Below are 22,486 nucleotides of genomic sequence, written 5' to 3'. Positions count from 1 at the left end.
TTTTAGAGCACAAGCACTGTATTCTCTTTCTTCCTACTACATTCCTGTTGAAAGTGCATTTCGCCATTTCGCCTTCTTTTACATCCAACAGCTGCAAAGCGAATTTTTGTTTTTCGTGCTTTTGGAGTAGCAATTTTTGTCCTTCGTTTCGAAAGAGCTTATTAAGTTAGCGAAGTTGTGCAAGTCGTATGCTTCGTGGCTGCCTAAAAATTTTTGTTGTGTGCAATCCAAGCTTGTCTTTCCCAAACACCACGCCCTGCAAAATTGGGCATATATCCATTTTGTATCCTTCCTTTTAAGCCAGTTTGAATCTAAAGAAACATTTGCCTGTTTTTTTTGGGCTCAAAGTCTTAGCAAAAAGTTTTCGTCCTAGAGGGTTGCACTAAAAAAAATCTTTCATTGACACTTCTCCCTCGTGAATTTCTGTTTCTTGGCTTCTTATCGTCTCGTTTTTTTATCTTTTTAGTCTTTTTTATTTTATTGTTTGGAAAGTACCGTCTTTGTTTTTTTTTTTCTTGGGCAATATGGGCAAAGTCACGGAAAATAAGGTCTACCAAAAACTCAAAGACATTATCCTGTTAGACCAAAAGCCAGGTTTATCTTTGAGGCAACGCATGTTGACTAACGAGGATTTATACCCTGTCCCAAGCAGCAAGCGTCTTTGGGGGCATTGGAACTATATTTCTTTTTGGCTTGCTGAATCTGTAAACATTAACACTTGGATGATTTCAGCTACTGCCATTGAAGCTGGTCTCAATTGGTGGGAAGCTTGGATTTGCGTCTGGGTAGGTTACATGATTTGTGGTTTTTTGATCGCTGCAACTGGTCGTCCTGGTGCCGTCTATCATGTTTCCTTTCCTGTAGTTTCTCGCTGTTCGTTTGGTATTTGGGGCTCTTTATGGCCTGTTTTAAATCGCAGTGTCATGGCATGTATATGGTTTGGTGTCCACGCCTGGATTGGAGGTGAATGTGTCGTCTTAATGCTACGATCTATTTGGCCCTCCTTTTCCCATATCCACAATACCATGGGGAACAGTGGTACCGAAACTTACCAATGGGTTGGCTTCTTTATCTTTTGGCTCGTTTCGAATGTCGCAATCTGGTTTCCAGTTCATCAAATTCGCCATCTTTTTACCATTAAGGCTTTTATCGCTCCTCCTGCCGCAGTCGCCTTTTTAATTTGGGCCCTTGTCAAAGCCAAAGGCGCTGGTCCTGTCATTCACGAGCCTACAAACCTTCCGAAATGGGAGCATGGTTGGACCGTCGTAAATGGCATTGTAACTGTCTTGGATGGCTTTGCTACCTTGGCCGTTAATAGTCCGGACTTTGCTAGATTTGCCACTACTCCTAATGCCAACCTCTGGCCTCAAATCATTACTGTACCCCTTTCATTCGGTATCACATCCTTAATTGGTATCCTTGTCAGTTCTGCTTCCAAGTCAATCTATGGAAAGGCTTATTGGGACCCAACTAGTCTCCTTTCGGCGTTTTTGGACCATTCAAATGCCCATGGTGTTCGTGCTGGCGTTTTTTTCATCGGTTTTGGTCTCTGTGTTGCCCAACTTGGTACAAACGTGGCAGCAAACTCTGTTTCTGCCGGTAATGATATTTCTGCGTTGCTTCCTACCGTATTTAATGTCCGTCGCGGTGCTTACCTCGCTTCCATAATTGCTATTTGCATGTGTCCTTGGAATTTGCTAAGTTCTAGCAACAATTTTACCACATATCTTTCTTCTTACTCGGTTTTCATGTCGGCTTTTGCTGGCATTTTTACTGCCGATTACTTTATAATCCGTAAAGGATATATTCGAACTTCACATCTTTACAAGTCCGACGAATCTAGCTGCTATTACTTTTACAAGGGGATTAATTTCCGTGGCTTTGTTTCTTATATATGTGGTATGCTGATAAACATTGTTGGTATGGCTGGTTCCACTGGTAACAAAGTACCGACTGCCGCAAGCACCATGTTCAATCTCAATTACTTTTTGGGATTCTTAGTCAGTGCCTTGACCCATATTTTGATCTGCTATGTGTTCCCTGTTACTGAGTTAGGTGAGAAGTTCTTAAGTGAAACACCTCAAGAAACAGAAGAATTCTTAATAAGTCTGGAAGATACAACTGACAGTTCTTCTGATTATTTCATTGATGGCTTACCAAGCAAGGAGGATGAGAAAAGCGATGTTCACAGTCTTAAGTCCAAAGAAGTTGGTTGCTTGCCATAAGTTATGTTTTTCACTTTGTTCTTCTTACGTATCTCACTAATTGTTAGTCGTTTCGTTAAAATTTTTTTTAATTGGTTTTTGGATTAGTTAATTTCTGCCTTGATTCCTTGATTTATTATGTATTTTTATCAAAATCACCTACTGACGAACTTATAGCTATAGCATTTTCATTTGAATCAATGCAGGTATCAAGGCTTCATTTTATTTATTTTTAGATATTTATTTTCCATTTTTGTATGAAAAAGATGTTTATGTCTTTCTTTATGTTAATAACATGTTATTTATTTATGTACGTTTTTTCCGTAAACAGGGTAAGTTATTTCATTTCATTTTGAGTTAATGCTTTTTAATATAAGTTTATTTCTGCCCAAGAGATAATACTAAAAAGGTTCGTTAGAATAAAACATGGAATAGAGAGTGGTGATTGTTTTACAAAACCCAAAATAAACAATTAGGAATTTTATTTTCCATTTTAAATTAGTAGGAATGTGGTACCGTGCATTGAATTGAAGACATCTACTCTTGAACAAGCACCTTGAAAAGCCGAATTATTCTAACGACGAGATTGTTTAGAAATTATCCGTTTACTTTACTCAAGTAATAGATAAATTATTCAAAAGAAAATCATTTTGACTTGGAGACCATTGCACTACCCTTGCTCTCTTCTAAACGTATTCACTTGACCTAATTGCAATGATTTTACATAGTTTATTCAATAATATATATTATACATAAATAGAACACATGGCAGAGATAATTGCAAGCAAATATATATTTGTGTATGTGCAATTGCGTAAATTTACAATGGTTTTAAGAAGTACCAAAATAGCGGTCTCCAAAGTCTCCACAGCCAGGTAACACATAGCTAAACAATGGTTAGTATAGATAATAGAAAATGGTTTTATGATGTACCATTGATCATTTAATTCTGGATCGATAGCTGCAGTAACCAATTTGAGTTTAGGAAATCGCTTTCCAATATTCTCAATACCTTGAGAACAACAAATCAGATTAAGAAAAACGATGTTTTCCTCTGGGACACCTTTTCGTAATAACGCCTGGATGGCAAGGACAGAAGAGTTTCCTGTTGCCAACAAAGGGTCCATAAGAAAAACCAAATAGGCTTCAATGCCTTTGGGCAATTTACAGAATAGGAGCTTGGACTCAAAAGTCAACTCGTCTCTTTGGACAAGGATTTTCCCAATGGGTACGGAATGAAAAGCAGCATTCAAGCCATGTTCCATGCTTTCACCAGCTCTCAAAATACTTACACCACATATTTTTTGGGCAGGCTTAAAGCCATTGTATGTACCACCAGAACCACTAACAATAAGGTGTTTCTTCATGGGGACATAATTCATTGCCTCCTGTACCAGCATATTAATGATTATATTTGATGTTCTGACAAATTCAGAATGATTGGTATTTTTATCACGAATAATTGTCATTAACGAAATTAAGTACACAGTCTGATGAAGAACTCGTACATTTTCCAGTCCAAAATTTGAACGAGACATGTAAGAAGTAAAAAACTTGAGTCAAAAAATGCGACAAAGAAGGACGAGGAAATGGGTATGAAAACGATAATTTATGAACAAAAACGGCATTTTCCGAGAGACTTTTTGTTTCATATATAAGGGACAAATTCTGATACACAGCTATACTCTTCATTCCTATTTCCGGGGATTCCCCGCGGTACCCTTAACCCTTTTATTTTTTGACACAAAATCAACGCACAATAAAAGAAAAGACTTTATCATTCAACGAAGCGGATGACACAACAAATTTAGCCATGTTCCACAGTAGCCACTCCTAAATTATATGGCTTTATTCCTTGCAGTGTTGCATCGGATACCGCTCGAGGTGGGCCTCTATACCATGTGGACGGAGTCGACGTTGGATCAGAAGACGAAGGGACAATAGAAGAACCTGATTTGGCGGAAGACAGAAAAGTATCTGGGTCTGCCTCGTTGACAGTAGATTGGTACTCTTTTAAGTAGGTAGCGAATTTGGTAGCGAAATGATATTGATCGACGCTAATCAATAAAAGCCATTTCCATGTCTTTGTAACAACTTCGTTCAAAAGTTCTGTTTGAACCGCTAGAGAACCAATGTCTTTGGTTTTCGCCGCATACATTAATCGTAGCATGCTGGCACAAGCAAAGGCCGCATGAAACAAGACATGGTCAGAACAACGAGACATATCATACGCAGAGAGTTCAAAAATGGCGTTGACAGTCTTTAAAGCATACGTTTCAAGCATACCAACATATTCTGCAATATTAGCAAGATGCTTCGTATCTGAAGTCATTTGGATGCCAACTTCATAAACGACATTGTAAGCATAAAAATAAGCAACCTGCGAATACACTGGTTCGGGTTGCTCCCATAAGTGACACCATTCTTTTCGCCATTCTTCGAGTTGAAAAATGGCATAATCTAAATCAAAAGACGAACGAAGTAAACGATACAACATGGAATAAACAGACAACATACCAAGGATGTTTCCATCGAATTCACTGGCTTGGCAGTTGGTCAAAATATTTCTACACTCGTCGAAGGTGGGTTCTTCAAGCATTGCATGTCGACGATATCCTATACACATGAGTAAATGGGCATGGCAAAGATGGTTCCAAGTACGAGCAGGAACAATGTCCAGGTAAGTAAGGGTTGATCGAGAACCTACAAAGCCGTTGAACCAACCTTGGGTACTCGAGAGGATGCGGTGCCGCAAGGCAAACCCGCTAAGGAGCCAAAGATCTTGTTTTTGAACGTAACGAAGAGGTTGGTACAGAGACAATATAGAGACAGCTTCAAAAAATTGGAGAGAGGGCGATGCAGTCAGTAATTCTTGGGAAACGAGGAGATCAACTATATCAAGTAATTGTGAATACACTCGGGCCTTGAGAGAAGGATTGTGTCGCAAAGCTATTACGCAAGCAGTTACAAGCAAAAGATGAGACTTGCGGTAAAGAAACTCGAGATATTCAGCTCCAGTACAGTCAAGTGATAGCCAACGCTTACCATAGCGTTCAATGAAAATATCCAATAAGAGCTCAATTTCATCAAGAGAGAGTATACCGTTGAGATAAATGTCTTCAGAAGGGTAGGTGGGTCGTGCATGGAGGGCCGACGTTGAAAGAGAGCTTACGGCCTTTTCCAAAACTTTAAGTCTAAAAAAAAGTTAGCAAAGACACACCTAACTAGAAGAAAAGGATACTGTTGTGATGCTAATTTAAACCTTACCTTTTTTCGAGATTTACATTGAGAATGACTGCTGCTGAAGATTCCAAGGCATCGCCATCAGGTTTACGGAGAGTCTGGTTAAATTTGGCCAAGCTACATTCGAGCTGTAAAGAACGACACCGCAAACATGTGCGATCTTCATCATCGGGTGGACCTGCAAGACATCGTGTTTTTTGTTTTCTGCAAGAGTCACAAGCTTCCAATGCTCTTTTCCGTTTAAGCATAAGTATACTGGATGGATGTTGGGCTTTCATTCCATTCATTAAGGACTCTTCAAGTTTGCTTTATTGACAGTCTATGCATAAAAAAAAAAAGAGTCATTAGCAGAGAAGAACCCAAACAATCGGCGCAGGATTTTATTAATAGTATAGGTATATAGAGGTTCAATCTGGATATCTCTTTGAAAGTCTGTTGTTGTTTACCCCAAAAATTCGGAAATTCCAAAACAGCGTTTTTCTTTCTATTTTGATCTTTTATAGATACTCAAAGTAAATGGATTTACCCTGGTAAAGTTGCAAAGTGATAATATAAGAAAAAACACGGGTTTGTTCAAGTAAAATAATATATTCGATGATAAAACAGAAGTGAATTTACGCTACTGCTGAGGGAGATATAAGTACCTATTCAGATATAGCCCTTTCAGAAGATACTTTAATAAAGGAGAAAGTAAGGAAATAGACCAGAACCTAGAGGAAACAAAGATCCCTCAACAGAGAAATTTACCAGTAGGTACTAGTAATATGTTTCTTTACTATAATAACATAACAAAAACGAGTTTCGCATAAAATCTGCTGAATGTAATAGCATAAGCAGAATACAACTGCTCGTAGTTAAAGAGTTATTAAAGATATTCTTATTCGTATAAAATACGTGATAGAATTTACTGTAGGAATGGCTTTGGTGATACTAAAATCTCTGTTATCGAACAGGTCTATTAACTCAGCCAGCGAAATTTCCGATTAAGTTCTCTCCTAGGAGCATTTGACAATTTTAAGAGTCGAAAAAGTATAAATGCAGAATAACTACTGCTAGTTCATTGCTTTGAATCCTCGATTGATTAAATTATGCTGATCTATGACTTATATATGCATTAGTATTATCATTGTCTACCGACGCTTTGTAATATTAAAAGCTCCTCTGATGCGAGCTGTGTACGATTTACTATTGAATAAATTTGCTGGGTTTAAAAACGGATCTATTAAAATATGTATAGAACTTTACAGTATTAACAGCTGTTTTTGTTTACATGAAAGATTGCTTGCTTTCCATGGAAGCCGCATCTCATAATGTCGCAAACAGGGAAGATTTAACAAAGTCGATCCTTTTTGCCATTAACACGTACTTATTTACCTTACAAGAAGCAGTAGAGGGAAATAAAAGAAATACAAAAAGTTTAGAATGTACGAGTAAAAGAAAGCCCAGAGTTGGTAAGAGTGATAACAAACCCTATGCGGTCCGTACAAACTAGAAACTACTTCCAAAACAGAGAACTTACAGTGCGTTTTACAAAAGACGAATAGAGGAAAACGGAAATTATTATAAACATGAAAGGTGAAGAGATAGATATGGCTCGTCAAGACATGAACAAAGCCTCAAGCTAAAAAAGTAACAATGAGTGGAACAGACAAAATTTCAAAGACAAGCACATGCAAAGAATAATTAGCCGTGCATTCACCAGGTACGACCGTGAACACAGGCCAAGTCCTCTTGCGTGACTTTCTTTTGATCAGAAAAGTATCCAGACTGAATTTTGGCGTCGATTTCGACTTGCGAATCGGCAGGAATGAGGTCTTCTGGGATCGTAACGCGCTGCACGATAGAAATTCCAGATCCGACAATGGCATCGTATTTCATGTTAGACATACTGAGCAAGCGTTCAATTTTGGTAATTCCGAACCAGTGGAGGATATCCGGCATTAAAGCTTGGAAACGCATATCACGGACACCTGCTAATTCTTCGGTTCGGCGAAAATAGTTGTCAGCGGTATCTCCAGTACGCTTACGCTTATTGTAAACAAGGTATTTAACAACTTCACCCAGAGCACGGCCTTCCTTACGGTAATAAACAACTAGGCCAGCGCCACCATTCTGTGCTTCTTTAGCGGCTTCCTCAAGACCAAACACCAAATAAGGTCTGCAGGTGCAAATATCACTCTGGAAAACATCAGAACCATTGCATTCATCGTGAACACGGACGGCCAACTTTTTTGTAGGATCACTCAGGTACTCAGGAGGACCAAATATGTAAGCAGTGGCACCTCCAATGGGTGGAAGAAAGACCTTAATATCGGGACGGGTAATTAATTCAGGATAAGCACCACCCATTTGCTCAAATAAGGCTCTACGAAGAGTGATCTCGTCCACACCAAATCGCTCAGCGACTCCGGGAAGATACCAAACAGGTTCCACTGCCACTTTCGTAACGGCAATGTCGCCCTCCTTGTTGAGTACAACTTTGCCATCCACCGCTAGAGATCCATTTTCGATAGAACGTTGGATTTCAGTTACTCGAATGTTTGCACGGGTAATAGCAATAGTAGGACGGATATCATATCCCTTCTCCAAGTACTCTTTAAAGTACCGAGGGGTGTCATGGCCATAGGGGTCCATGGCAACAATCTTGTTCTTATCGTGCCAGGAAGCAACTTCAGGAAACTCAAAGGTAGGTTGTGTGAGTGTAAAATCCGGGTGATGGTCAGCAGGCAAGAACCCACCTGCCACGGCCAACGAGTTGTAAACACAATAGCTACCGCCATGAGCTCCAATGGCGTTTCTGTGAGGAAGAGTTTCAATGGAACGAGAAACTGTTATAGGACCACGCTTTTGAGGTGATGATGCTCCCCAATTTAAAGGGAAAGGGTCGGACTTGTTTTGTGTTGGATAGGTCGTCAAAACAACAGGACGGGTATACAGAGGCTTCTTCACCAAAACAGTTGGATGATTCTCTTCATGAGTGCTAGGTTTTGGCTGTTCAGTAGCCAACATTGTACGTTTTAGGAAACAAAAGCGTATGTGAGAAAATTCGTTCTATGTAAACAGAGGAACTAAGATAAGTTCAGCTTGAAAGAATTTAATTGGAATTGTTTTTATTGTCAACGTAAAAATCAATTCTGGTAATGAATGTCTTTGTGGCGGACGCTGCCTTATTTATACCTTTCGTGGCTCTATCTTTTGTTTATCATATATTTCTTTCAAGTCATGTTGACGGTGAAGCCGAGGTATTGCCGCCGCTGTCGACGTAAGACGTAATGGGTTATGGTCTACCGGATAAGTATGTGTTTCGGGACATCCGCGGAACTACGAAAGGCCAATTTGGCTTTTCTTTAAGCGACAAAGCAAAGGCGCCTTTATGGGAAACGTAAATAAACAGAAAAGGGAAAAAGGGAAACAGACAATCAACAGAGAACGAATAATCCGTTTGTTTTGGATGAAGTGCAAAAGTTGGAAATGGAAATGGAAACGTGAGGTTTTTAGATAAGGCATTCAAAAAATCGAAGGAACTTTTTAAGATAACTATATGCTATTGAATTGCTTTGCTTTGCTATATGTGCATCCAAAAAGATACAGACGAAATATCTATACGTTTGTTTGCATTCTTACAAGAACCTTTTCTATTATATCGATAGAGCGTCTACAAGCTTTTATACAGGTTAAATTTGATTGTTAAAAAATGACAAGAATTCATATAAGCCTAGAATATCATTCAACAACAAAGGAAAGGAAAACATATAAACTAAAACAATGTACCATCACTTTTGATGAGAATAGGACTGCCGGCACTGGTGGGTCGTAACTTGCGAGCAATAATTCTTCCGGATTTCCAACTTCCAGCTTCCAACATTTGTGCCAAGGACAATGGGGTCTTTAACTCCTCTCGCAGGCGCTCGTTTACCAAGCTTAGTAGCTTATCAAGCAAGACAATGGTCATGGCTCTCCACTCGACGATAACAACGCTGTCCGGCTCGTATTCTTCGGTAGTGGGATATTCGGGACGAAGCTTGAGTACGCCAAGGTCTACAAAAAGCCCTCCATTTCTGTATTCGGGTAATCCGGTCAAAAGTGTTTCGTTGACCACTTGTACGTGCAGCAATCGCTTCAAAGGAACCAAGAGAGAGTAAGTGAGCCATTGCGTTAATTTATGGAAAGGCTGCATAGAGTCAATGGTTGATAAATACCAAGCATCTCCGATATTCTTTCCCTCATATTTTGTACGCTCAGGCCAAATGGGGATCAATACTGTTTGTAATTCCGACCACAGCGTTTCAACATCGAGGTACTCCGAAGCAAAGTTTCCCGTTGGAAAAATAGAATCAACAAAAAAACTAGGACGAGAGCTCTGCAATTGGTTTCCCAAAGCACGAAGAATGGATGCTCTTCCCTCTATACCAGCAATTGGGTTTTGTTTGGAAACTTGAAAGCCCTCAGCCAATGCTTCCGTTTTCAGTTGGCTTAAAGCTAAACCGTCTACCTGGTATGGGTTTTCGGGATCATGAGAGAACAAACCTTTCTCAAAGCAACGAAGACTGGCGACCGCTAACCCTTCACTACGGGCATAGCGTTCAACGCCATCCAAATACGACCATGTATCCCCGGCACCAGCATCGAGCAAAACACTAAGAAACGTTATGTCCAAAACACGCTTGCAGACTTCAAGAGAAGATACACCTTGATCGGTCCAAGTATGTATCAGTCGAGTGAGACGTGGAATGTTTCCAACCTCAAAGTGTTGCCATCTTCCATGAGGGGGAATTGTGTCGTATTTACCCTTGAAATCTTTTTGAACCACCCATACCACAAAATCTGCTACCGCGTCAAGCTTGCTAGGATCGTACTCAAAAGCATGCAGCCGATTTTTCTCGGCAATGGCCAAAACTCTCTGAGCCTTGGTGCGAATGTTTTGTAAAGACAGGATGTCTGCAATTGTTTCTGTAGTCATATTGGAACGACGGGGTAGGAATTCACTATTGCAAGCAATTTCTGAAAAGCAATCAAGGTGGAATTCAGGGGAACAGGAAAGCAAGACGAGTTGGAAAAGAACGAACGAACGTAAACTTGGGTTCTTTGTAAAATGGCAAGGTTTCTTGATAGGACAATGGTTCTAGAAGACTCACACAAGGAAAAGAATGGTTATTTATAGAGGAGAAATGTTCATGGAAAAGATATTATCCCACCCAATGGCTTTTTTGAGATACGCATTCTGGTATGTCACAGCTTTGTGGATTTTTCTTTTTACCACGGCTAAGCCGCGGCTTGGATTCCGTCGCAGACTTGGATAAACATTCTTTCATGGACATATTTGTCGCATTTTAAAAGCATATGTTTTGTTCTTTTAAAGCATATGGTATAAGAAAGAATTCCCGTCCAACTGTACTATCAACAAGCCGCTGCTGATACAGAGCTGGTCGACCCGCGGAGGTGCCGAGGAAGCCAGAAAACAAAGAAAAGGGAAAATGCTATAAATTCAAAGGGTTTCCATCAAAAAGAAGCATATCCATCCATTCCATTCTTTTTCTTTTTTAAAAAGAAAACAGTATCTTTGTGTGTGTGTGTGTGTTTTTTTTGCTTCGGTTTTTTCGCATTGTTGAAACCAGCCCTTTGTTTATTATTCTGGACACTATTCTAATACATTACAAACAAGAAACGATTCTTTTCCAATGACAAACACTGCCAATTCGATTGTTTTTTCTTCCTCCTCTGTAGAAACCATGAAAAACATAACTATTTCGGATCATCCTGTTGTCAACGAATTAATTTCCATTCTTCGTGACTTGTCCTTGAAGCCTTCCCAAGTGCGCAGTGTGGTGGATGAGATTTCTCGATTCTTGGCCTACGAGTCTACAAAGTGTTTGGACGTTTCCTCCGTGTCCGTAATCCCAGTCCTTCGTTCCGGCATGTCAATGATGAGTGCTTTCTCCAAAGTATTGCCAGATGTTCCAATCTACCATATCGGAATTTTCCGAGAAAAAAGCTCTCTGCAGCCCATTGAGTATTACAACAAGCTTCCCAAACATTCTACAGAAGTCGCCATTGTGTTGGACCCCGTTATGGCTACTGGTGGTACTGCTCAGGCGGTGATTACTACTCTCCAAGAATGGGGCTGCAAGCACATTGTCTTTGTTAGTGTTTTGGCAAGTGCACAAGCTGTTGCTCGTTTCAACGACACTCCTAATGTCGAGTTTGTCTTTGGTGCCATCGACAAGAGCCTCGATGACAAAGGTTACCTCGTCCCTGGCATTGGCGACATTGGCGATCGGCTCTACGGCGCCACTGCTTAGGCCCTGAGTCACGCACCCTCAAAAGTATAACAACTTGAACTTTGTGGAACCCAATGGTTTTAAAGGAATGATATGACAATTTACACAGACTTGCCCATATTACTAGATTCTCACTTTTTCCCTGTTTTCCCATAGGAAGGATTTCTTAGTTTCAAAAAGTCCATTGTTCAATTCGGATCTTCTTTTTAGCAAAAGTCTATCCTTTTTCATCATCTCAACGCCATCGTAATGATCTTGTTTGCTGCCGTCATGATCTAAAAAGATTTCATAACCTAAGAATGTTCCTATCTTTATAAAAATCTACCAAAGAAACCCTCTTGACGATGCGTTTCCACCCGTCCATAAAAGCTGGTTTCGATTGTAAGATTTCTTTCAAACACCTTTTTGATTTTTCTTCTTCCTCCTTCCTTCTTCTTTCCTACTCTCAACCATAGAAAATCAATGCCTCTGAATGCTAGTAAATATTATCTTACGATTCCTCTTTAGTATGGTATTTGTTGATTCTATGTCGTAATGCGCGAATTTCCGACTAAAATCATACCCGAAATCCCGTATCCAAAGTATCCTACAACACTGAATACAGGTTCTCACAAGGCGAGAATTCGATTGGAATTAATTTCATCAAATTCTAATTTAGAAATAAAACACAAAACAATAAAAAAAGAAACAAAACCGAGAGAAACATGCATGCTCGTTGCGGGGTTTTTCGTTTAGTATTATAAGGTTTCGTTTCTTAATTAATGTCGAATCATATTTGATTATATCCGATAAATCCGTTGGACTGTTTTTCCAGTTACCCGGTATAAACATTAATGATCTCTTTTTTTTTTTATACATAAAGTCCTCTTGAGGAGACACACACAGAACAACAATCGAGAATAACAATTCTTTTTTGTCTTTTTGGATACCTATAAATTCTTTTGGAAGTCTGTCTTGTCGATTTTCGCCACCGATTTTTGATTTCTGCCTCTTTCATCTTTCTTGTTGGTTCAATTTGGTTTCTCTTAAGTTGAAAAAAAAGGTATCTTTTCGCGTTCCTTTTTTTCTTGTTGTCTTATTCAAAAGGTTTGTCGTCTCTCCGGTAGAAGGGTTCGTCCTCACATAGTCCTTGTCTAATTCATTTCGGGGAAAACGAGTAAAAGTTACTTTACTATTTTCTATCTTATTCAATAACATTTCCATTATGTCTACTGAGTCTTCAGGTTCGGATAAAGCGACTTCCAAAATAGACCATGTTATCGTAGACGAGAAAAAAAACGATTCTACGGGCTCATCATCGAATAGCCTTGTGGAAAGAGAGCTTTCCATGGATGAGAGAAAACGTTTGCTGAGGCGTTTAGATTTGGTTTTAGCTCCTACAATCATGATCTTTTATTTAATTGCCTTTTTGGATCGTACCAACATTGGCAACGCAAAAGTCGCTGGCATGTCTGAAGATTTACACTTGAAAGGAAACCAATTCAATATTGTAACGAGCTTATTTTATGTCACTTTTATTTTGTTAGAAATACCCATCACTTTGTTGATCAAGAAAGTCCAGCCAAAGCAAATGCTCACTCTCATCGTTCTTACTTTTTCGCTTACAACAATATTCACTGGATTCGTTCAGAACTTTGCCGGGTTTCTTGTTACTCGCCTTGTTTTAGGTGCCTGTGAGGCAGGTCTGTTTCCTTGCCTCACAGTATATTTAACCATGATTTACTCTAGAGACGAGCTGGCACCACGCATTGCATATCTATTCGCTGCTTCAGCACTTTCCGGTGCCTTCAGTGGCCTTTTTGCCTATGCCATTTTGCATATGCAAAATGTCGGAGGCTACGCTGGATGGCGTTGGTTGTTTATCATTGAAGGGTTGATTGGATTCGTTTCTGGAGTCCTTGGGTATTTTATCATTCCCAATGATCCCGCAAAGGCTTGGTTCCTGTCTGAGCCCTATCGGGATATGGTTCGTCATCGTAAAGAACAGCGACGCTCGGATTTGGCAGATCAATTCGACTGGAAAAGCATTTTCGACGCTTTTAAAGATAAAAAAATTTACCTTTCCTCTCTTGCTGAATTTGGGCAGGATACTTGCTTGTACGGTTTCAGTACCTTTCTTCCCGCCATTATCCAAGGAATGGGCCATCAATCTCTTTCCGTTCAATACCTTACCATCCCAGTGTATATCCTTGGTGCTGTCGTCTACATCGTAGCCTCTTTCCTTTCGGATCGCTTTAGATCGAGAGGTCTTATTTTGATTGCTAGCAATATCTTCCCCATCATCGGTTATATATTGCTGCTAACCTGTCAAGGAAAAAACGATGTTTTATACTTTGCTTGCTATTTATGCTCCTTGGGAATTTACACCGGCGCTGGTCTTAATGTCACTTGGTTGAGCGCTAATGTTGCACCTCATTACAAGCGTGCAACAGCTATTAGTATGCAAATGGCAATTGCAAACTCTGCTGGTATTCTCTCTGGCCAAGTGTATCAGTTTCCGCCCAAGTACGTAGCTGGCCATGCTACCTCTTTAGTTGCCATTGGCATCGCAACCGTTTTGCACATCCTGACTATCTTATACTATTCAGCTAAGAATGCTTCGAAAAGACGTTGTATGGAGCAATTGACTCCCAAGGAACTATCCAAACAGCCCCAAAATGACGAGGATCCTCTATTCCTATATATGCTTTAAGACGATTTTATACCTTGCGTAAAGAGAAGAACCGAAACTGAAGCGAATGAAACGTCTTTCTTGACTTTTGTTAATTCATTTTTGGCGTTATCCTTAATCACTTTCCTTTGTACATGCCTTGTTGCGAATAATACCCTGCTGTTCATTTTTTTAAATATTTATTGTAGAATTTTTTTTGGATCGATAATCATTCGACGAATAAATTCTTGGTTTGTTATCCGCTTGCTTTATAATACATTTTTTTTATATGCTTTCTCTATGCTTATACATCGCCGTTTTTTCCGTAGTAATTCATGCAATTAAGAAAAGCAAATATCAAAAACCTACTGCCAAGCGTATATAATTCAGTCATACTAGGATTGTACAATGTTCAAGCCAAACCAAAATATAGTTGACTCTCCTACCGACGAGTCTATGGATACTACCTGCTATCACTATCATCGAGTGTTTCTGAATTAATACCATTATTTTGTCATCCTTTACCTTTCTTTCTCCAAAGTAAATAATTTTTTCCTACTAAATAACGAAGTTCGACTCTCTCTTGCAGTTTACAATTCGTCTGCGTGAAAACTGTCATTATTTATTATTCTCAAAAGTTCTATTTAATTTTTACTTTTCTTGGTAGTATAACTCTTGTTTTTATCAATAGAATCATGTCATCTACACCTTCTCTCGATCTCAGCAATATACAATGGCGGATGCCTGAATGGGTACAATCTGTGGGAGGTCTGCGGACCGAAAATGGTATGTTTACGATGAATCCTGCGGGCACGTTCTCTGATTTTTTCCTACTTATTTTAAGATGCTCGTTCTGAAAAGTCTATATAAACAGTGGAGCGTAAGCCCTGCTCCTGTACGATGCTTTTTCCCAGCTTATACTGACAGTTTCAGTTCTTGATTACTTTTCATTTTCTCCCTTTTATGATCATAAATCCAACAATCAGATGCTAAAAATGCAATCTCAGTTTAATGCTCTCGATTTGGGTGACCTGAATAATCATTTAAGAAGATTGACCGGAACACAGTTCGTTGTAACTCATGAAAGACCTCCCTTTTTATGGATTATTCAAAAACAACATCGGCTCAATGAGCAAGAAGGTATGCATGCTGGATTAATCACCTTTCATCCCCCCTCCAACAAACACTAACACTACAAAGTACGACCATTAAATACTTATTTTGTTTGTAACGAAAATATTTACATGGCTCCCAATGCATATTCATTACTGGCAACTAGAATGGTAAGTGCAACACCAATTAGGAAAAAGTTAAATTGACTAACAATTCTTCTGTAGTTGAATGCTACTCATAGTCTTCAAACGGCTTTAAAGAAAATTGAAAGAATGCCTCAGTACCATCCTCAAGGAGGATATACATACTCTCAGAATATGTCTGATAATCCAAGTTCCCAAATCAAAGATGCACAGGAATCAGATAATAACGAAAATACAAATGCAGATAATAATGCCGACGGTACATTTTCTACTGAGGATTTCTCAGTCGTGCGAGCATTTATGAAGAGCCTACACTCTTTCCCTAATCCCTCTAATCCGTAGTTTCACAAATCCATTCAAAAAAAGGTATTACTAATAGATAAATAAATAATCTAGAATCCTAAAATGTACGTTTCTATATCTTCTTGAAAAATTTTTATCCTTCTAATTTGCATAATGCTTTTCAGGGTTTGTTTGGAATCATAACCAGTTTTCTGAAAAGCGTTGTTTTTCTTCTGGAGAAGCAAACAACATCGCATAACACGTACTACTAGGGTCATTGAAGTGTATATAAGGATTTGCTATCATGAGATAAGCACCACAGAGAAAGCAAAAATGAGACCCGCAAAGACAAATCATGTGACAGCATCCATCAATTCTCTCAACTACCCGATCGCAAGTAGGGCAACGCTGACCGTTCAAAAGAGCCCAACGTTCAGCTTCTTCATCGTTCTTAACTTGCTCGACGAGCTTGTCCAGAATGCGTTTACCATACCGTTTTTCAAGCTCTTCAGCCTTGTCTTTGTCTGTTTCAAGATGCTCCAAATACATTTTCACTAATTTTTTAGAATCACCCTGAAGTCTACAAGCAGACAAGTCGCCATGCCATGATGCTTGACAAAAGGAACAAAAAGCAAAATCACACTTGAGACAGATTGCAAGTTTTTGACCCGGATCTCGTCTTGCCGGGCCTTGACATGATTTACGTGGACAAAATACAATATTTGTATCATTTTCATACCTCCGCTTTTCGTCTAATTCCTGGAATCTCTTTGTCAATTCCATACCTACTATCATTTCCATTTCCTCGAGTGACAGAATAGGAGCAGTTTTAGCACACTCCAAATCGACACACTTTAACTGAGAAAACATCCCTTCTTCAACGCAAACAGAATAATAATCGGTAAGGCATTGCTTACAGCATACATGACCACACCGAGATAGCTGAAAGCAATCTTTGCCGTTGAATTGATCAAAACAAATCAAGCACACAAATTTACGACTCTCAAACTCCGTTAAAGTCGCATGCTTATCTGTTGCAAGGAATTCTTGTTTCAAGTTCTCTGAGCCTGATGGAAAGACCATCTCCTTCGGACATTGAAATGCCGATGATGCATCAGAGCGCAAAAGTTCAATCGCATCAAACAAAACACAGTCATGAATCTCATTCCACAATGCCACCATAGAGGATGTTAAAGCACGCTGTTGTTTCATAGGAAGCCATGATGACTTTACAAAGAAAACCGGCGGCGACTTTTGAGGATATCCTTGCCGAAGAAAAAACTCTAATTCTATAGCAGGAAAATGTTTCACCGCTATAGTATCTAATCTATTCGTCTGTAAGTCCGGAAAAGACAAATAGAAAGTGTCTTCTGTTGACACGGGGATGGAAACGCGACCACAATTGTTGCCATCCAGTTCAAGTTCAGGATAAATGGACTGTAGAGCAACCAATTCATCTGAAATTAACTCCCTATTTTCGTCAATGAATGTTTCCTTAATCATTCTTTTACATTAAACCAACAGAAACCGGTTCGTTCGCTGCAACAATCAAAAAACTTGACGCAAGAAAACCATAAATAATCCACTCCTACCTGATACTGTCAAATGCTCTTTCCGTCTACAACACCCTGTTTCAACACGAGACCCAGAAAACGCCAAAAAACTAGGAAAATGCAAACTTGTCCATATGGCAATAAATTGGTATTTGGAGACTCTTGTTTATATTATTTAGCAAATAATGGGTCCTTACTTTCGTTAAAGGAAACAACGAGCTATGCTGCATCGCCAAATCTTATCGAGCTAGAACGAGAAGGGTAGTTATCATGTAGGGTGTCAATGAATTTGTCTTAAACCATATTATTTCATGATACTATGAGTAAATCAATTACTCACCTCGTTTTGGATACTGGTGGGATTATATGCTCAAGCTCTCTTTTGAGGAATTCTGCTGAGAAATTTTATACTACACCTCGAGTTGTTCAAGAAATTCGAGATGAAGCTTCACGTAGAAATTTTGAGCTCTGGGGCGGTAAAGTCATCCAGCGAGTTCCCAAGCAAGAGTTTATAAAAAAAGGTAAGTTTTTCGTGAAGTTTTGCTTATGAATGGACGTGGAGAGTAAACTTTGGATTTGGTGGAAACAATTTCTTCACAAAGTAAAAACAAATTCCCAAACTTTGTATGCAAGAATGGGTGGAACAACAGTGTGATGTATAGGAAGCTGCAAAAAGCAAAGCGAGTTGTGTTGTTGCTGTTGCTATGACTTTCCTTTGGGGGTTGTTTTTCTTTATATTCTCGTACCGTGCATACATATGCGAGGCTTATACGGGGATTAGTATTAACCTTTGATGTAGTTTCTGATTTTGCAAAAAAAACTGGTGATTTTGCTTCTTTATCCATTACAGATATTCACATCCTTGCCCTGACGTACGAACTTGAATTTGAATTCAATGGAGGAGATTGGAGACTTCGTCAATATCCCGGTCAGAAGCGAATTAACGGAAAGCCTCCGGCTAATCTTAACAATGAATTAAATGGAAAAGAAAACTCGTTGCCACTCGAAGACAAGAAGGAAGCTGTGGAAAAGTCTGAACAAAACCAAGAATCGGTGATGGAGCAGCAAAAGAGGGATGAAAACGAAAATGAAAATGGTGCTTCTAGCAGTGATGAAAATCCGAAATTAACGGAGGAAGAACAAGAAGACCGAGAGGAGGAAGATGATGGTTGGATTACGCCTTCCAATATTCGCAAGAAGAAGGCCCAGGATGGTGCTGGTGAAAGCGTCGTTCAACCGTCTCACTTGAAGGTTGCATGTGCAACAACTGACTTTGCTATGCAAAATGTTATGTTACAAATAGGCTTAAATTTGGTTTCTTCAGATGGAATGAAGATTCAAAACGTTAAGCGCTTTGTACTTCGCTGTCATGGTTGCTTTGCTGTTGTTAATGACATGTCGAAAACGTTCTGTCCTTCCTGCGGAGGTGATACCCTAATCAAAACCACCTGTAGCATAAATTCCAAAGGTGAATTTCAGGTCCACTTGAAAAAGAACTTTGAATGGAAGACCCGCGGTACGAAATATGCTATCCCTAAACCAGTTCACGGTACAGCAAGTGGTAAAGGTAAGAAAAATCCTGTTTTGCGTGGGGATCAGCCGGAATATCAAAAGGCTGTTCGTTATATGCAGCGCAAGAAGGAAGTCGATCTCATGGACCAAGATTATTTGCCTTCTCTGTTGACCGGTGCCCCCAAGGAACATATGCGTATCAGCGTTGGTGCTGGTAGAAAGAATCCAAACGAGGTTCGTAAAACAAGACACTGAAGTAGTGTATTTTGTTCATTTATAGGTTTTGGATGTTTGAAGTAAAAATTTTGGGTACCGCTATATTATTATTTGGTGTTTATATTGGGATTTTAATTCAGTCTAGTTCTAGTTGAGGAAATATATAATATTTTAGACTTGTCTGGAAATAAGCTTTTATTAGAAATTGTATTCTGAAAGGGCACTAGATCACTTGGTTTCCTTAATAGTTAAACAGTTCATCCTAAGTAAAAACTGTTTGTGTTTAGGAATGAATCGACCTGAATATGTTAGCCAGTCTATTTAGAAAAAAGAGAGGCTATGAACCCAGTATTCTACTTCCTTTGCAATAGTCTTTTAGTTTTAACTGCAACCTGTAATTGGTAGCAATCTAACTATTGTAACATAAATTTTAATAAATGATTCTGCAAGAGCATGAATCATATCATTCAATTCAAATAACATATATCTAACATAGGAACATACAGGGCCTGCTTTACAAGCATTTAGTAAATAATTTAACATATTAACATCATATAAACATATTCTTAATTTTTAAAAGGTGGTAAATTTTTACATTTCAAAAGCATATAAGGATAATACAAAAAGCATATGCTTACAAGTATATCCTGCTTTGCATTATATTACAAGGAATGATGCTTAGCATCGTTCCAGTGATTATGATTCCTTACGACCGCAGAGAAAAAAATCATTTTACAAAAATAGGCTTGTTTGGTTTTGGTTGAATGTCTTAAATCTTCGTAAGACTTGAGATGGATTTCGGGACTGATTTGATATGAATGAAAATTTGGGATTTATAAAAACTCAATTATACGCAGACGTCAAGGCATTAGAGAAAAAGAAAAAGCGACGCGTCCCGCCCGAACAACGAAGAAGAGTCTTTCGCGCTTGTAAACATTGTAGAGAAAAGAAGATTAAATGTGACGGAAACGATCCTTGTGAGAATTGTAGCTTGCTTGGAGTGGACTGTGTCTACACGCAGAAAAATCAAAGTAAGCTCCCATCTAGGGAGTATTTGAATGAATTATCTGAACGTCAGTTGTGCTTTGAGTACATTTTTTCTAGGATTTGCCCAGAATTTAATTTGGACACAAAAAATCTGGTTGCGGTCTCTAAGAAACTATCTGAGCATGAAAGTTTAACTTCTGATCAGCTCTCTACTATCCTTAATGATCTGGATCCTATTGTTAGTATCAACAACGAGCTAAAGAAAAACCATATAAGCAACGATGACGATGACGGTGCTTCTGCTCCGAATAGCAAAGGTCCTAGTTTTTCTCATGATTTGCTTCAAAACGAACCGGCTGTCACTCTTGATGAGTCATTGCTAATAGGAAAAATGGAGGATACGATGTATCTTGGGCCTACCTCAGTGGACCAATTCTTAAAAAAGATTCAAAATGATACTAGTCTAAACGATTTCTCCACTAAAAATTCTCTTTTACAAAACCAACCTACCTCATTTTTCTTTAATTCAGAATTAGACGAGTATTTACTCTCTCATGCTCGTGACCTTATCCCTTCTCTCACTGTAACGGAATTTCTAGTGAATACGTTTTTTACGAACATTCAAACCAATTTGTTCTTTTACCATGCATCATTTTTCAAAATTCGTCTGGAAATTTTTCTTTCGATAAAAAACCAAACTGATCCTGGATTCCTTTGTATACTATTGATGGTACTCGCTTTTGGAAACCAATATATGATTGAACACCAAACTGACCCCGTAGCAGCAAGTCCTCAAGCTTGCGTAATAGGGAATCGGCTCTTCTCCGCCGCAGTTAGCATTTTCCCAATGGTTTTGCTTCAAGGTAACACAAACACAGTTCAATCTGCTATTTTAATTGCTCTTTATCTTCAACCTACAGTATATCAAAAAGCTAGTTATTCTTACTTTGGTTTGGCAGTTAAGACGGCTATCTCCTTAGGATTACATAAAAACTGTGAGGACTTTACCCTTAGTCAAAGCTCTAGAGAACTTCGAAATCGTCTTTGGTGGTCAGTGTTTTGTGTTGATCGGTTCATTAGCATTGCGACAGGTCGACCGTTTAGTATCACTTTAGATAATGTGACCACCCCTTACCCGAGCGTTTTGCTTGATTTAGAAGTACCTGGTATTCCTTCAATGGTTACTAATATGTGCGCAGTTATAGAGCTGACTAAAATCACGAGTGAAGTGTGTGATTGTCTGTACTCGAAAGTTCCATCCGATTTTAATACGCAGCTATCTCATGTTCGAAGACTATGTGCTCGTCTTGAGCTTTGGAAACGGAATTTGCACCATTCTCTTCTATGCGATGAGTCTTCGCCACAACATCCTCATTTCCGGTTAAACGCTCAATTACAAATGATTTACGACAATGCGGTTATTCTTGCTACCCGATTTGTATTGCTATTCAAATATAAGGGAAAAATTCTTAGCCCAGAAAATCTTCAGTACGCAAATATGTGTGTCGACAGCTCTTGTCGTATTGTTATTATCGCCCATCAGTTGTTCCAAAACAAGCGTCTGTCTAGTTATTCGTTTTTTGATGCATATCTCCCTATATGCAGCGGAATTATCTTGCTAGTATGCTCTCACTATGAGCCTTCTCTAGAAATTGACGATGCCATATCCAAATTGTGGGAAGTTATGGAATTTCTATCTCAACGAAATGAAACTACTCGGTTAAACTTGCAAACCTTGAAAGAACTTTCAGAACAACTCGCAAATAAGAAGGCTTTTTCTTTTGTTCCTGAATCGAGTGACTTTCAATTTAGCTTTCGAAAGTGGCAGTCTTGGGTTGGAGATATGTCTCAAAATGATTATTTGCAACAGCAAAGAGCTTCCGTTTCAGATCCTATTTCAATTGATGAAAGTACTTTAGTTGATCGTAGAAACGGAGACCTCCCCCAATCAGATCATCTTTCATCGTCTGTTTCGAACACTGAGTTTTTGGCTGACCCATCCACGTTGCTTCTCCGTAACACTTTTCCGTCTGCTGATGATCTCGACTTAAACATAGACATAGACAGGCAATGGCCGGCTCCGCCTTTTTTAAGCTGGGCAGAGCTGATGCATCCTTCTAACGAGTCAAATCCTCCTCCTAATACTGATCCTTCGCTTCAATGATGTCCTAGATTTTAATTTTGCATTATTCACCGTACCTTTAAATTCATAATCTGATTAATAATATGAAGGTAGATATAGCTCCTATAGAATACTTTGATACTCCCCTTTTTTTTATAAATTTGCTACGTTGGAAATAACCCT

General features: G+C 39.0%; 12 protein-coding genes across 12 annotated transcripts; 7 read left to right on the top strand and 5 right to left on the bottom strand.

Moving 5' to 3' along the window:
* Positions 1-524: 524 nt before the first annotated feature.
* On the top strand, positions 525-2,225 carry fur4 (plasma membrane uracil transmembrane transporter; the record flags this gene model as incomplete). The annotated part of the gene is made up of 1 exon (XM_056179623.1): positions 525-2,225. The coding sequence occupies one exon, from the start codon at positions 525-527 to the stop codon at positions 2,223-2,225; it is 1,701 nt and encodes a 566-aa protein (XP_056037010.1).
* An 810-nt stretch (positions 2,226-3,035) lies between these two features.
* Positions 3,036-3,742, bottom strand: uck2 (uracil phosphoribosyltransferase Uck2; the record flags this gene model as incomplete). Its single annotated transcript, XM_056179622.1, has 2 exons — positions 3,036-3,090; positions 3,138-3,742. 2 exons carry the CDS (start codon positions 3,740-3,742, stop codon positions 3,036-3,038), a joined length of 660 nt encoding a protein of 219 aa, XP_056037180.1.
* A 269-nt stretch (positions 3,743-4,011) lies between these two features.
* On the bottom strand, positions 4,012-5,734 carry toe1 (DNA-binding transcription factor, zf-fungal binuclear cluster type; the record flags this gene model as incomplete). Its single annotated transcript, XM_056179621.1, has 2 exons — positions 4,012-5,398; positions 5,472-5,734. The coding sequence occupies 2 exons, from the start codon at positions 5,732-5,734 to the stop codon at positions 4,012-4,014; spliced, it is 1,650 nt and encodes a 549-aa protein (XP_056037181.1).
* A 1,408-nt stretch (positions 5,735-7,142) lies between these two features.
* On the bottom strand, positions 7,143-8,456 carry urg1 (GTP cyclohydrolase II Urg1; the record flags this gene model as incomplete). The annotated part of the gene is made up of 1 exon (XM_056179620.1): positions 7,143-8,456. One exon carries the CDS (start codon positions 8,454-8,456, stop codon positions 7,143-7,145), a length of 1,314 nt encoding a protein of 437 aa, XP_056037189.1.
* A 263-nt stretch (positions 8,457-8,719) lies between these two features.
* Positions 8,720-8,936, top strand: SOMG_00826 (uncharacterized protein; the record flags this gene model as incomplete). The annotated part of the gene is made up of 2 exons (XM_056179619.1): positions 8,720-8,829; positions 8,855-8,936. The coding sequence occupies 2 exons, from the start codon at positions 8,720-8,722 to the stop codon at positions 8,934-8,936; spliced, it is 192 nt and encodes a 63-aa protein (XP_056037190.1).
* Positions 8,937-9,204: 268 nt separating this feature from the next.
* Positions 9,205-10,407, bottom strand: urg3 (DUF1688 family fungal conserved protein, implicated in uracil or riboflavin metabolism; the record flags this gene model as incomplete). Its single annotated transcript, XM_056179618.1, has 1 exon — positions 9,205-10,407. One exon carries the CDS (start codon positions 10,405-10,407, stop codon positions 9,205-9,207), a length of 1,203 nt encoding a protein of 400 aa, XP_056037191.1.
* Positions 10,408-11,125: 718 nt separating this feature from the next.
* urg2 (uracil phosphoribosyltransferase) lies at positions 11,126-11,746 on the top strand (the record flags this gene model as incomplete). The annotated part of the gene is made up of 1 exon (XM_056179617.1): positions 11,126-11,746. One exon carries the CDS (start codon positions 11,126-11,128, stop codon positions 11,744-11,746), a length of 621 nt encoding a protein of 206 aa, XP_056037192.1.
* A 1,183-nt stretch (positions 11,747-12,929) lies between these two features.
* tna1 (carboxylic acid transmembrane transporter Tna1) lies at positions 12,930-14,417 on the top strand (the record flags this gene model as incomplete). Its single annotated transcript, XM_056179616.1, has 1 exon — positions 12,930-14,417. One exon carries the CDS (start codon positions 12,930-12,932, stop codon positions 14,415-14,417), a length of 1,488 nt encoding a protein of 495 aa, XP_056037186.1.
* A 653-nt stretch (positions 14,418-15,070) lies between these two features.
* On the top strand, positions 15,071-15,973 carry med6 (mediator complex subunit Med6; the record flags this gene model as incomplete). The annotated part of the gene is made up of 4 exons (XM_056179615.1): positions 15,071-15,161; positions 15,309-15,515; positions 15,576-15,658; positions 15,713-15,973. 4 exons carry the CDS (start codon positions 15,071-15,073, stop codon positions 15,971-15,973), a joined length of 642 nt encoding a protein of 213 aa, XP_056037187.1.
* A 138-nt stretch (positions 15,974-16,111) lies between these two features.
* itt1 (ubiquitin-protein ligase E3 involved in cytoplasmic translational termination) lies at positions 16,112-17,416 on the bottom strand (the record flags this gene model as incomplete). Its single annotated transcript, XM_056179614.1, has 1 exon — positions 16,112-17,416. The coding sequence occupies one exon, from the start codon at positions 17,414-17,416 to the stop codon at positions 16,112-16,114; it is 1,305 nt and encodes a 434-aa protein (XP_056037188.1).
* Positions 17,417-17,785: 369 nt separating this feature from the next.
* Positions 17,786-19,233, top strand: nob1 (ribosome biogenesis protein Nob1; the record flags this gene model as incomplete). The annotated part of the gene is made up of 2 exons (XM_056179613.1): positions 17,786-17,987; positions 18,266-19,233. The coding sequence occupies 2 exons, from the start codon at positions 17,786-17,788 to the stop codon at positions 19,231-19,233; spliced, it is 1,170 nt and encodes a 389-aa protein (XP_056036645.1).
* A 775-nt stretch (positions 19,234-20,008) lies between these two features.
* thi1 (DNA-binding transcription factor Thi1) lies at positions 20,009-22,345 on the top strand (the record flags this gene model as incomplete). Its single annotated transcript, XM_056179612.1, has 1 exon — positions 20,009-22,345. One exon carries the CDS (start codon positions 20,009-20,011, stop codon positions 22,343-22,345), a length of 2,337 nt encoding a protein of 778 aa, XP_056036644.1.
* Between the last annotated feature and the right edge of the window lie 141 nt (positions 22,346-22,486).

Source organism: Schizosaccharomyces osmophilus, chromosome 1 (assembly GCF_027921745.1).
Source record: "Schizosaccharomyces osmophilus chromosome 1, complete sequence".
NCBI lineage: Eukaryota > Fungi > Ascomycota > Schizosaccharomycetes > Schizosaccharomycetales > Schizosaccharomycetaceae > Schizosaccharomyces > Schizosaccharomyces osmophilus.
The sequence above is the reverse complement of the archived record's forward strand: the minus strand, read 5'-3'. Positions and strand labels throughout refer to the sequence as shown.